This window comes from Cucumis melo, chromosome 9 (genome assembly GCF_025177605.1).
Source record: "Cucumis melo cultivar AY chromosome 9, USDA_Cmelo_AY_1.0, whole genome shotgun sequence".
Taxonomy (NCBI): Eukaryota; Viridiplantae; Streptophyta; class Magnoliopsida; order Cucurbitales; family Cucurbitaceae; genus Cucumis; species Cucumis melo.
In genome coordinates, this window is record NC_066865.1 from 3,354,116 (window position 1) to 3,368,725 (window position 14,610).

The 14,610-nt window shown below is 28.5% G+C and overlaps 1 protein-coding gene across 1 annotated transcript; it reads right to left on the reverse strand.

Moving 5' to 3' along the window:
* Window positions 1–6,982: 6,982 nt before the first annotated feature.
* Window positions 6,983–9,732, reverse strand: LOC103498065 (homeobox-leucine zipper protein HAT5-like). The gene is made up of 5 exons (XM_008460530.3): window positions 9,589–9,732; window positions 9,108–9,494; window positions 8,880–9,013; window positions 8,130–8,369; window positions 6,983–7,627 (listed from the first exon to the last, which is right to left on the reverse strand). Exons 2-5 carry the CDS (start codon window positions 9,190–9,192, stop codon window positions 7,250–7,252), a joined length of 837 nt encoding a protein of 278 aa, XP_008458752.2. The 5' UTR covers window positions 9,193–9,494; window positions 9,589–9,732; the 3' UTR covers window positions 6,983–7,249.
* Window positions 9,733–14,610: the final 4,878 nt, after the last annotated feature.

Genomic DNA, 14,610 nt, shown 5'->3' on the forward strand with positions numbered 1-14,610 from the left:
GATTTTACTCAACATTCCTCAATTTTACTAAACTCTTATAATATGTATATATATTTTTTAAGTTAAGAAAAATAATATATTTTTAACTTGAGAGACTCAAGAATGGTAGGACTAAACTAGGGATGAAAAATGAAAACATAAGAATTTATAGCTACCATATACTAACATTCTTTGATTAAAAGAATTTACTATGTGTGTGATAACTCTAAAATTATATGATGGTTGGTTCATTAGTTTCAAAAAGACACTCATCACCATTATGTATTATAAAGGGAAAGCGATAATATCGACTACTTTATGTTATACGTGTTAAGTAAGTCATTTTCCTGTCCAAGTCCTAGCTAAGATCATTTAACAATCCCCTTAACCATTGTATTATTGGAAGCTGAATAAACAGATGTATCTTTCGTCTTTAGGACGACTCTCTATATATCAATGCAAGTGGATTAGGTTGAGGGCTTCATGGACTACCTAAATCTTGTACGATTGGCGGATCTGAAGTTTGTCCCCATATGCCACAAGGGGTGAAGCTCTTTGAAACGATGGTGATTTGCTTTGGGCTAGAGTCTTGATCTTCCATCAGAGTATCAAATGTTAATATGCTAAAAAAAATGATATTATCGCTGATTTGTCTTAAGTTTCCTTTTGTATTGAGGAAAAACTAAAGATAAAGGCAAAAAGTTTGACATTGTCTCATTTTTCATGTTGTTGCCAAAAGTTTCAACACATTGTGGTGTGTATAAAGCTCTAGAGGGTACCAAAGTTTTTTTTTAATATTTCGTTATATCTTTACAAAAATTAATTTTAAGTAATATGATATTAGGTGTAAAAGAAAAGAAAGATTACTCTTTCATTTCCAAATAACACCATAACCATGCCTCCAAAATGACAACATCATATTGATTAATTTTCAAAACTTTTATTCTCTTTTTGGTGTGAATATGTATAGAAAAAAATTAGAAAGGGGGAAAGATAGAAATATTGAAAATGAAATTAAGTGAGAGAAGAAGAGTTAAGGAAGTGGCACTCTGTCACCCTTCCACTACCAAAACCACTATTCACTGTTTGTCCCTTCCATACTTTTTTGCACTATTTCTTTGGCTTTGGCTTTGGCTTTGGAGTTATTATTGGGATTCTAATTTAAAATTAGTTAAATTAATTTTTCAAAAAATATAACACCATTTTAGTAGTTTTATTCTTTACGATAATTTTTTTAAAAATATTATTTTAACTTTTATATTTGGATAATTCTTTTCCATGTTAGTCCCTTATAAAGATTGAAATTGAAAAACTTTGAAAGCCACGAATAAAACGATATACCAACAAAAAATTAAAGTAGGAGGAAGGAAGGAGTAGTATGATGATGAAGGGGATGAGTACAAGGTTGGAATCCAGCCATGGCCAAGAGTGACCTCTTATTTTGTCATCTTTCTATGGCAAAAACCCTCATTTAATTTGCATCCAAATATATATATGTACAACCCCCTTTTATTTAATGTTTTTGCTGTTTGATTTTTGAGGTGGGGAGAGGAACAAATTAGCATTTGTCTTTTGTTTTTGTGCCAAGAAAAAAGGTTCATTAAACAAAAACAATCATATAAACCTTAAGAGGGGATTATTGATGATGAATATTCAAATACAATGAATTCAATTATGTTGTTCTTTGAGATTTCTTCAATTTTGAAGGTTTTAATTAATTTATCAATAATTATAACTACTACAACATATCACATGTGTGTTCTTCCCTGTTTTTTTTTTTTTTTCCTCAAAAAGAATATATATAATAGAATGGTGGTGTGACAAAGAAACTAAAAATTTTCAAAATCATTAAAGAGAAAGATCATTAATGCATGAGAAAATTAAAGTATAGGGATTTGGATATCCAAATGCGACATTTGTGTTTAAGTGAAGGTGGTAAATGAAACTTTTGGTTGTACGAAGAAATTATTGTTTTTGTTATTATTTAACTCATTTTGATAAAATTGCTTGAAATACCTTGAATTTATAATTTGACGTACACTTTGAAAATTAGAAAAGTTGATAATCATGTTCATATGTTCACTAAGCTAGTTTCACATGACTAGCTTCATCATTATTTGGACATGCCGAATGTTTTAAATTGTTGATGGATCTTTATGAGATGTTACGAGGCAGGAGAGAGAAGTTTAATTTGGGTATGTCTAACAATGATTTAAATTGCAGGTATCCAGTATACCTTTGTTATTAGTAAGATAATTCAAATCAAGTGGAAATCTCTTGAAAGTCCATAAATCTACGATTTGGTGTTTCAAACAACCAAGTACATGGTTCTTCTTGTCAATTTTTTTTTTTTTTTTTTTTTTTTTTGCATATTTATATTGTTAACAATTTTAGCTATAGAATTTAGAGAAATTGTGTTATGTAAATTTCTTTTACTTCAAAGGCACCACTATGCTATATTATAAGTTATTCTCTAATAATAAACTATTAACATATGTAGCACACTATTAATAAACCACTTAAATTTTTATGTTGAATTTTTTTATTGTTTCACTATTTTTGTTTGGAAAATTGTTTTAAATGACAAAGGCGGTTGAAAATACTTCAAGTATAAGTTTCCTCATTTTGATATATTTGAAAATATCCCTTTTAATTTTGTTTATCTCTTGATTGGATTCTATACAAAGATTGATTTTAAGGTACAAAGATTGATTTTAAGGTGTATTGAAAGTATGTGGATTGAAATTGGACAATTGAAAAAGCCCATATATACAAAAATTAAACAAACTTCAAAATATAAGAACAATAAAACGATACCCGTCATTTAACAAACTTTATATTAATTTAACTTGTTGCACACCTCTAGGAATGTGGGTTGGATATATTAACATGTGAATGTGATGCTTTAAATGGGTTTAGGGTTTGATATGAGTTGAGGATATAGATCAAAATTATGAGATGTTTGCATTAAATAATTTGATAGATCCAAACTTAATTAGGCTCTATAAAGTGTCCATTTTGGTATTCTATTCAATACACGCATGATATTGTACAACATCAATTCAATTATTTGATCAAACTCACAATTTAATTAGCATATATGCCATATTGATTAACAAGTTGAACTTTAGATATATTTCGATTGGTCTCCATCGAGTAGAGTTGGTAAATCTTGAATTAATATGTACGAGTTAGTAAGTTTGTGTTTTTGAATGTAGAGTCTCTAAAAAGATTGATCAATACATGTGGAAAAATAGAAAGATATATAAAGGACTACGTGAAGTTTCTTAATAAATATAAAACTTCGATGGTCTTTACACTAATTTGAAAGTTTGATCATGAACAAATTACGTCTCTTGCTACAAAAGATTATAAAAGGTTGTTGCAATTTAAACAAAAGATAGATGAGCTTGTGATGATCATAGATTAAATATATAATTAAAATAAGGTTTAACGAATATTACTCACACGTTTAAACCACAGTAAAGTGAATGATATAACAATTTTAATAATTACTATAGAATAAACAAAATTGAAGACAAAAGAGTCAATATTAATATGAAATGCTCCAAGATGATAAGAACATCATTTTCCTAGCATAAACCAAAATCCACACTAACCTAAAAATAAAGACAGATTACAATAGTAGTTGCAATTACACTCTCAACATTTCAGTAAAAACAATTGAGTTTCTAGAAGGCCGTTTGATAATATTACCGTTTCTTGTTTCTCGATTCTTGTTTCTTCTTCTTTTTAGAACAAGAAACGAGACTATGTTTGATAACTATTTCCGTTTCTTATCCTTGAAAAATTGAAACAAAAATATAAATTTATTTAATAACCCTTTCTTGTTTCTCGTTTCTTTTGTTATTTTTCATAACATTTTCGCTTATTTTTTAGTTTGAATATAATTTAATTATATAAAAATCAAAATATATAGAGAATTTATTAAAATACAAAAAAATAATTATAAAGCATTAACGTCATCAAATATACATAAATCCCACTACAAAATTAATAACAAATTACAAAGATTGTATTAACCATATGTTATTAAATTTTGATTTGAAATATTATTTTTCATTCAATTTATTTGTCCTAATTGATATTGCTAATTCAACTTATCAATTATATTATTAGGTAAATATTGTGGTGGTAAAATATTAAATATAACTAAAATGAATATTTTAGTAATATATATATACTAATTTAGAGGGAACTAAAATAACAAATTTAAATTTAAAATAACATTTAAACATATCTCTTGCAAAATTAAAAATTAAAAATTTAGAAAATATTAAAATAAACATATTAAATATTTAAATTTAGATAAAAATAATATATACATTTAAACATCGAACAGTTAAAATCCAAAATTAAATTAAAAATGTAAATAAAAAATAAAAAATAAATGTAGCGAAATAGAAAAAAAAATTAAAATTAAATACGATAGTGAAAATCAAATAAACATAATTTAAATATTAAAAAAATTCAGAATACAAAATTAAATTAAATATATAAGTATGAAAAATATTAAAAAAAGAAAAAATATTAAATATATATGAAAATTAATAATAGAATAAAAAATAAAATAAAATAAAAAAATACAAAAAGTAAAATATGAAAGATATATAATTAAGAAAAACTAATAAAAGAAGGAAAAAAAAGAATAAAATCATTTATGTTGGATACAGCTTAAAGAGTCTATAATATAATTTTTGGATGAAATGCTTTATTTTTACTAAATCATATTAAAATATATTGTACCAGATGATGGAGAGTCAACAATTATGCATAAATCCTTATCAAAATCCTTTTATAAAAACGAAAAAAAATAAAGATATATTATAAATTAAAATCATAAACAAATTAAACCTCGAATAATACTATATATAAAATTACAATAAACAAATCAAAATGGTTTAATCCGAGTTTAGGACTATAAAAAATAAATAAGATAAAAAATGTAAAAATATATGATAATTTAAAATTATAAAGGAAACAAACAAATTAATGATTGAATAATCGTATATATTTTCAAAAATTAGTTAAATCGAAACAAATTAAATTGATATCAAACAAGAATTCAAAACTAAAAAATTGAGAAAATTGGGGTGATTTAACTATTTAGGTAGAAATCTTATAACTAACGTCCCAAATTACACTAATTTAACTATATTATTTGTTGATGCGTTGGGTTTGAATAAGATCGTTGGATTAAAGATTACACCGTATTAAATGACATGATACATAAATTACATTGTATTAAAATCAACCTATTATACAACAGTACTAGAGGCAAAATGAAAATGTTATAAGAAATGTGCGTCTTCATACACTTTTATCAAAAAGAATTTCCTACGCACCGATTTGCTATTTCCACAAAAACTAATATCGGAAGCTTTGAGAGAGTAACAATGTTGGGCTTTTTGCAATTTTGTAGACCGTAAAGTGTGAAAAGTTAAAACAAGGTTTGGACAATATTGAAGTTTGAAAAGGGGAAGAGTGGCCTTGGCAATGGCCATCAGCCACTCGCCCATTACTTTTAGCGTTTTTCTTTGATTGATTCAATTTGATAAATTAGTTGTTACGTAATCACCTTCAGATTTTATTCGTTCATCTTCTTTTTAGCTCCGATTTAGGTAATTTAAATTGCATTAAATTTTTAATCTCATGTTCTATGTAATAGGTGGTTCAAAACATTAAAATTGTTGAGTGAATTTTGCAAGTTTGTTATCATCAAAATTTTAATTAATTAATTTGAGATTAAGGACCAACCTGATAACAAAATTTTCTAGAAATAAATCGAAATATACTTCATAAGTACATTAACAAAAGAATTTTTTTAATATAATATATGATTTTTCATATTTAGTATATGTGATATATTGTTACATTTTCTTAGTATATTTGCAAACAAAAAAAATCACATGTGTATATGTGATATATATATTTTTACATTTTTTAAGTGTTTCAACTAAAAATATGGAAGAAAATAAATAAAACTTCCTGAAAGAAAGAAAACATTAATTTGAAATATCACTAAAATCAATAAATAAGAAAAACATTAGTCAAAATACAAAAATAATGTAATGACAAAATTTAAATATTTTTGAAAACTTATTTAATGAGAGATAATCTAATTAAGGATATTAAAAATAAATAAAATTCTTAATATAATAAATAGTAAATTTGTAAAGCAAAGGTTAGTTATTTATTTAAGAATGATAGGGTTAGGAGCCCAAATGAGACAAATTTATGCTTAAGACAATGTTTTCCATTTATTTAATTGATTAGTTGATTTCATCCACTAATTTTAAGAAAAAGAACCATGTTAACAATCATAAACTAATATATTTCAATGAATAAAGTTTTGCACAAAAATAAGTTGGATCAATTTTCAAATAAATCACTGAACAAATTTGCCAAAAAGATCATACATTCTTTTTTTAAAAAAAATCTAAGGTAGTTTTCTCTAAATATTCTATCAATCTTATATCGTTCATATGTTTGATAATTCAATGAACACACGATAAGATTTTTTTTCTTTAAATGATGATTAAAATTTCACTACTTATTCAAGTTTAAAGCAAATTTGATGAAATCAAAATTATAGGGAATTTGAGTAGGTTGTAGTAAGATTTATGTGGATTAGAGCGAACGTATTATAATCATGTGGTTAAAAATAATTTCATAATGGAGTTGTTGGAGACTACTATGAGGTACTTTAGTTTGTTTAAGGGAAAGATGACAAAACAATATCTATCACTTTCGAGAGTTTAGTTTAAGTATATATCCGAAATCTATCTTAAAGATGGAATCTTCGACTCCCGATTATTGGACTAAAGAAGTTATTTTAAATGTTAGATTTGAGGACTCGACTTGGCATGAGAAAAACAATGAAGAGATATTTTCAAACATAATAAACCAAAATATTTACAAACATAGCAAAACTTTAAATTTCAAATTGGCTGCATTTTTCGGTAATCAAACGGAAAGAAAATAACAAAAAAACCCAAACATTATTTTCAAAATTAGAATGATTCTCACAAGTTTGCCAGTCGAAGAGGTGCCCCCCAACTTTTCAAGGGTAAATTCAAGTAAACACAAAAATAACAATGTAACAGTTCAAGGTCTAAGTTTTTATCCATACACATACGTTCATTCCAATCTAAGTAATGTTCACACTACATTTATTCGTTTGTATTATACAGTAAACTTTATATTATAGTTCAGTCCTATTAAATATCGAGATGCGTCAAATGCACATTTACGATGTCCAGTCCCACCAGGTCAGAGGCTCTCCCTCGTGCGTCTGCTGATCGACTGTTGTATAAACATCCGAGAAGTAACCCTGACCGTCATCACTCCCATCTTCCTCCTCCGAGTTCACACCAAAAGCTGGCAAAACACAGCCATCATAGTCATTGCTCAGGATGTACGAATCCCCACTGTCTAGGAGTTGAGGACCGTCCTCATCCAGCACAGCGCTTCCATTGCTCCTGCAACTATGGTGGTCTTCAATCTTAATGTTCTGTTGGACAACAGGAACAAGGAGTTGATCCTCCAGAAACGGATCGGGATTCTTAGCGTGAAACGATGATTCAACCACTTCTTTAGCTTGAAGTTTCTCAGTTAAAGAAGCTACCTGAGTTCAGTAATTGAGAATGCATAAGAGACCCCTGGATCGGTAACAATACCAAGTCCCTCTTTAACTAATTTCACCATTCTTTTTCCCAAGGTTCCAATCATATCTGGAAAATTAATCTATATCCAATTTGATTGTAGTACCACGAGTTTACAAGACGTCATTAGACTAAATGTGATGATGAAACCTGTAACTAGATTAACTAAAAATTACTTGAGTCGTCTTAGGAAACTAAATTAAATGGTCCACCGACCGCCATCCTAAAGATTTACAAAGAAATCTATTTCTATTTGAATTTATTCCCAGAAGATATGTCACATCAAAGACAGCCAAGCAAGCAAATATCAGGAAATGTTGAGCTTTCGGCATCTACAAGACTTAGCATAGCATATCAAAGGCTAATGAAAAAATTAATGAAAGATTTTGAGCAAAGGGAGAATCTCCACTATAAAACCAAATTGCTAAAGTGTCAAACTATATAGCTTTCAGTGGGCATAGATACCTCGGCTTTGAGCCTTTCATTCTCCTTAGCAATAAAGTCGTAGCTAGAACGAAAAGAATCATATGAAGATTTGAGAAGATCATAGTCCCTTTCAAGCTGCTTTGTCTTCCATCTAGCTCGGCGGTTTTGAAACCACACAGCCACTTGCCTTGGCTGCAGACCCAGCTTCTTTGCTAGCTCAGTCTTGCGCTCTGGCTCCAGTTTGTTTTCTGACTCAAAGCTAATCTCCAGCAGATGCACCTAATCATTGGCCATGAATAAGGGTCATTCAGCAGCATAGATTGTAAAATCATTTTTTTCTTCAACCTTATCTATTAGCAAGAAATGAGAACATTGGAGGATGAACAATAAGTACAATCAAAGAAATGAAAAACAAAACAGAAACAAAATATAGTTCCAGGATGAACTTGATGACCAACCAGTTATGGGTCGGTTTGAAATTTCTTTGCACTTAGAAAGTCATTCTAAACAGAACCCATATCAGTCATGTAAACAATTCCCCCATGGGAATTTTCCTTTAGTATTTATCTTACAGAATCTGAGAATTATGCTATTCTTTTTTTTTTTCACCAAGATATCATAACCAAGGAGACCAGCATTGATTCAAAGGTAATAACATTAAAAGCAACAACATAGATTGAATATAAGGAATATGCCCACAAGTAAAATGCATCCAGTTCAGGCTTTAGATTCCACACCCACCAAGTAAAACAAATGCAGGGTATTATCAAAATAGGATCACTCAAATACCTGCTCTTGAGTCAGCCGGCGCTTCTTCTCAGGTGGCTGATCATCGTAGTAATCATCGTCAAACAAGTCATCCGGAGAGCTGAAAAATGAGCGCCTCTTTGAAGTTTCCTCCATCCCCATCATGAAACTTGGTCCTACATTAGTAGAAACACAGTTCAAAGATGGATGGAATACAATGGAAATCCTAGTTAAATATTATCTTTCAAATGTAAAATTCATCAAAATTACCACGAAGAATGGGATCACTACTTCCGAAAAACAACATGTTGGCATGACCTGGAGACCGGTTGAAAATCAAACCGTCCGACATCATTAATTATTCTTTAAAATCTGAAACGGAAATCGTTAAGAAGGGATCACCGGCGATTTACGGGGGCGGGGGATTGGCCACAGCCGAGACGTAATCGAGGTAGATCTTTATTAGAAACGAGAAAGGAAAGAGATGGGGTTTGGTATTTTCAGCTTCTAGGGCTGAAAATTAGAAAATCATAAGCTTGTGACGGAAGAAACTGGTGCTCCAAAGTAACCTAGCCGGTGTTCCCAATGGAGAAATACAAAACCCCATCACACCACCAGCTCTGATATTACCCAGCTCTTCGTCAGTCTCGAAAACCTCTGAGAAAAAAAAAGGAAAACGAAAACCTGGGATCAGAGAAAAAGAATAAAAAAGGAAAATAAACAAGTAAAGAAAAATGGAGAGAATACAAACGGTTGATCGGAGACAGAAACACCGGCGACGGGGAAAACAGAGTCCCCGGCAGAACGTATAGAATGATTGCTTGAAATGAAAAGGTGTGGAGGTTGTTGTTATCAGCGGGTAAAATTGAAAGTTGGGGGTCGGCCATATTTTATAGTAGTCGAGTATATGAAAAGACTAAATTACCCTTATGATTCGTCCGCCATCCACTTGTTTTCTTGGACTTTTTCGAATATTTTAATATATCAAAAAAAAAAAAAAATATATATATATATATATATATATATATATATATATATATATATATTAAAATTTTAGGGTTTGTTTGTGGTGGTGTCCAGTTTTGATGGGCTTAGATCTCAACCGTCTAATCAGAATTGTCTTTTTCTCATCCAAGTTGTGCCGTTGGATCTGAAAATGGGCTTCCATACAAATAAATAAATATTATATATATACTCTTTTTTAATTTAGTCCTCCAAGTTAATAATTTTTATAGCTTAAATTCTATTTTGTTCATCATCATTCTTATTCTATTTTAGTTTTAAATCTTTTTAAGAGTATTTATCATAGTACATGTGATAATTTTATTAAATCATAGACAAAAATTTTAGTCTGAATGTATTTTTGAGTCAGATAAAGATAAATAAATTGGATCAAAATAGTAACAATCAAAATCTAATTGTTAAACGAAAAATAACTTTCAAATTATTCCATACAAAATCATTTTTTCATTGGATTCAAGACAAAAATAGTATATCGTAGATTTTTTTAGTAAAGTTAACTTATTGTTAGCTTAGTCATCTAACAAAAATTTAATTGCAGAAATCAAATTAAGAATTTTGTTTTTTAAATCAAATGATTAAAACAAACATTTATAAAGGTTTAAGGACATAAATAGAATAATATTCAAAATTTAAAAACTAAAATAAGATTTTATGGTAATTGTTATTAAGGAAGGTGGTAGATGTTATATTGCTTGGTTAGAGGTATTGACAACACAAGAGAATTTAGTTGGGTGTAATGGGACCATTAAGACAATATATTATCAATAGGATGTAAGTTGATGATTGGGCATTTTGACATTTACTTGCTTGAAATGAGGGGTCGAAGAAGGAAATTGATATCTCCATAATCGAATCTCTTCTTTTTATTGAATATGATTCTTGGAGGTTAATCTAAGTCTTGGATTCAAGAAAATCTTGTTGTTAATCTTGAAAAAAAAAAAGAAAGTTGACAAGGGTTCAATTTCTTCTTGTTAACTTTTTTTTCTTAACATCTAAGTGTTTGGGTTTGTCTTCATTTTTGTTTTTTTCTCTTTTTTAGGCATGTCTTTCTTCCTTGTTTTTTTTTTTTCATTCACTGCATACATTGTATCTTCTTTCTTCTAAACAGATGGTGTATAAAGAATCTTGAGTTAGACATTTAAATTAAAGTAACCAAAACTAAAATATTGTGTATAAAGAATATTGAAGAAAATCGTTTTTCTTCTTTTCTTGTTATGTAGATGGTGAAAAAATTGTTTTACGCAGATGATGTATAAAGAATCTTAGAAAAATTGGTTAGACATTTAAATTAGAGTAACTAAAACTACAAGATCGTGTATAAAGAATATTAAAAAAATCGTTTAGATTTGGGATAGCTAAATCTAAAAGATTTGATAGATCTATGCTGTAGTCAAATCATCATATACCAAATTTTGAAAAAAAAAATTAGATTTGGAACCCAAAATCTAAACAGTCGTGTATCCAAATGTAAACGATGGTGTAGCCAAATGTAAACGATCCTGTAGCAAAATTTTTATCGTATACCAAAGTTTTGAAATTTTTTACAATAATGTAGCCAAATCTAAACGATCGTATACCAAAATTTGAAAAAAAATGACCAAATCTAAATGATCGTGTAGACAAATCTAAACGATCGTGTACCAAATCATGTTATCAAATATATTACGGGCATTGTTGACGGAACATTTTTTTTATTTTACATGGTAGGCCTCTGGGTTTTTTCCATTTTCGGAATTGTTCTATACAATGTAAATACTTTGCCGCTTTTTTATATTTTTGAAAAGATCCCTGGAAGATATGTATTACATTTAATTTGTTCGTCCACCTTAATTAGATTAGGTACATATTCTTTTACATGATTGGGATTTTAAATATATACCATTCATATGTAAAAATTTTATTTATTTAATATTTTTCATTAATTTCCTTTTAATTTATTGATGGTTACGAAAATCCACCGTATACACGTTTACACGTGGTTTATTAACTATATGATCTGATCTCTACGAAATACGTGAAGAACAATTTTATTGGATAGAAGTATTTAGAATACAAAACCAACAACACTCCTAAGAGGTTAGAGAGTTTAATTTAGGGACGTTTGCAAAAATAATAAAAAAAATTATGATAATAGAATTCATGTCACTACCAATAATATAAATATGTTAAATACATAATTTAAAAGAGCAAATTTTGTTAGTAGCAAATTTAAAAGAAGATAAGTCTCTATTCTATATGTAATTTTTCTTAAATTAATATATAACACACAAAATATTTTTTAAGCCTCGGGGTTAAATTTATCAATAATATAAATACGTTAAATACATAAATTACGAAGGTTTCAAGGGACGTTAATGTCGAAGCCCAACCAATACGACACCGTACGTGGTTGTTTCGAACCGTTAAATTGGATTATATAACTATTAATTTTCCATTATTTATAAGCCAAAAGCAAAAGGAGGGTAAGCTGCTTTTTCACCAAACAAACACTCCATGCATCAATAGAATTATATTGTAAAATTAAAATATATATTATGCTCACATTTGAACTTCATACATTTTATTTGTTATGGCTCAATAAAATAATTAAATAATTAAAGTGGAAGATCACTTTTTGGTTTATATTATGAATAATCAACCACCTACTCTTTACTTTAAATCTTAAATTACATATTCTTTTAAAATTTAATAGTATTTGTTTTTAACTCAACTCTTACAAATATTATTATTTCTGACTTCACTTCTCTTCACTTTGTTATACAATATTATCATTTTGTTTACTTTCTCTTAAATATAATATTCAATAAACCTTTTTTTTTTTGTTGTAATAACTTGAATCAGTATTTTTTAAATTGTAAGGACTGTTAAAAACTTTTAGTCATTCAACTTTATACGAATGTTTTAAATAGTCTTCAAGATTGATTGACCATCAGTTGACCGTTAAAAAAATGATGTGAAATTAATTAAATAACTAAACTCGGGTTATGTATGTCATCATTTTAAATGACTTTGGTTATAATTGTGGCTTGTTTTCTCATGCACGGGACACTTATTTTACTTCGACCCCATTTTTTCTAATTAATCTTACAAAAAAAATTGTTTAGAAATTATCTCTAAATTTAAGAGACTGAAAGTGTTTTTTTGAAATCTTTTGAAACGGCATAGACCACCAAATAGATACCAACTTCAAATTTCAAATACAAAAATCTTATTTTGGTAAAATAAACTAAAAATAAATTAAATGCAATCCATGTAGAAAATAAACGGTAAGAATTGTAAATAAATATTTCCATGATGCATCATAGAACATCTATTTACCTAGCATCTAATTCAAAATTAAAACCCTAGATTTTATAGAGTGATTATCTTATTTTTAGCGGTCTAACTTTTCAAAATATAAAAAATCATTTTACCATTTTGTTAAAGATTCAACATAATCCTAAAGTACAACAAAAATCAAAGTAAGCGGTTTTCAAAAGTTTAACAATATTATAATAAATGTTTTTGAAAATTTAAAAACAAAAATAGAAGATATAGAAAGTAATTTTAAGGATGAAATTAGAAATTAAATAAAGAAAAAAAAACGTGGAGTCACTTTCATAGTGAATACAAACACCCAGACTCTAATAACATTATCTCATATCAAAAGAAATTAAATAAAGAAAAGAAGCTTCAAAAGCATCTTTCTAATACTGACCATTGGATATATTTATACAATTTCGAGGCCTTACGCTATATATAAAAAAATTGGGAGAAAAAAAGAACGAACAAGAATAAAAGCATAATTAAATTTGTGTAGTAGTGTGTGTGTGTGTGTTAGGGAAGCAAATCCAACCACCAAAGTACATGTGTCTAACTCCTAGTTTTCCAAGCAAGCCATGTTGATGTTGAGCTTAAACTAAGGTAAGGATGGGATTGTCAACATCGATATTCATATTGGTTCCCGGAGATAGTCTTCACTATTATTACTAATACAAGTTAAATAAAAATGACCTTGAACTATTCGGGTCAAATTAATTAAGGGTGTTGAATCCTAAACTTAGCGTGTTGTATTAGCTAATGAGTTTGCAACAATACAACATTAGGTTTAATGAGTTTGCGTCTTAAAAATATTTTGTGTAGCTTGTGTGTATCGATGCTTAGATATTGTCCGTTTTTTAGTTTCACTGAAGGTGCTCATGATTCTTTTTTGTCTAACCTCGATGTTTTTGAATTGACCTGCATAAGAGATTCTTGCTTCAGTAGAGCATACTGTACTTTAGTATTTAAGTTGGAAAGTACATAGAGTGACTAAATCAACTAAAAACATAAAAATTAAGATTGGGTCTCTATATGGTACTCAAATGAGATTAATTACTTGTAAGATTACTTACTCTTTTCGAGAGTTATAGGGTGCGAGTTCATATTGTTTAGTCAATATATATTTACCAGACTCTCTAAAGGTATATACTTATTTTTCTCTTGGATGGTAGTCAAGTAATTTTGAGGAAAAAAAAAAAAGATAATTAGAAGTTGTACCATATTGGAAGATTTAAGTTTGGCAATTGGGTGTATATATGCATGCTTACAATAGGAGCTTCCAAAGTGCGGTGAAAGTATAACCCTTTCACTACACACGTGCACCACTCTTCAATCGAACAGGTGAGTTTGCGCAAACAAGAAATAAATTTTTACTAATCCAGATTTTTCGAACTTTTGTAATTCATTTTCCAACGAGTGCACATGAGAGTTTGGGTAAGGTTGCATCGCT

Bases quoted from the DNA above. Each gene is read 5' to 3' on its own strand.
- LOC103498065 (XM_008460530.3), bottom strand. From the start codon at position 9,192: ATGATGTCGGACGGTTTGATTTTCAACCGGTCTCCAGGTCATGCCAAC. The intron at 8,370-8,879 runs GTATTTGAGTGA...GCCAATGATTAG, and splicing joins GCCGGCTGACTCAAGAGCAG to GTGCATCTGCTGGAGATTAG. The intron at 7,628-8,129 runs GTATCTATGCCC...TACTGAACTCAG, and splicing joins ATGAAAGGCTCAAAGCCGAG to GTAGCTTCTTTAACTGAGAA.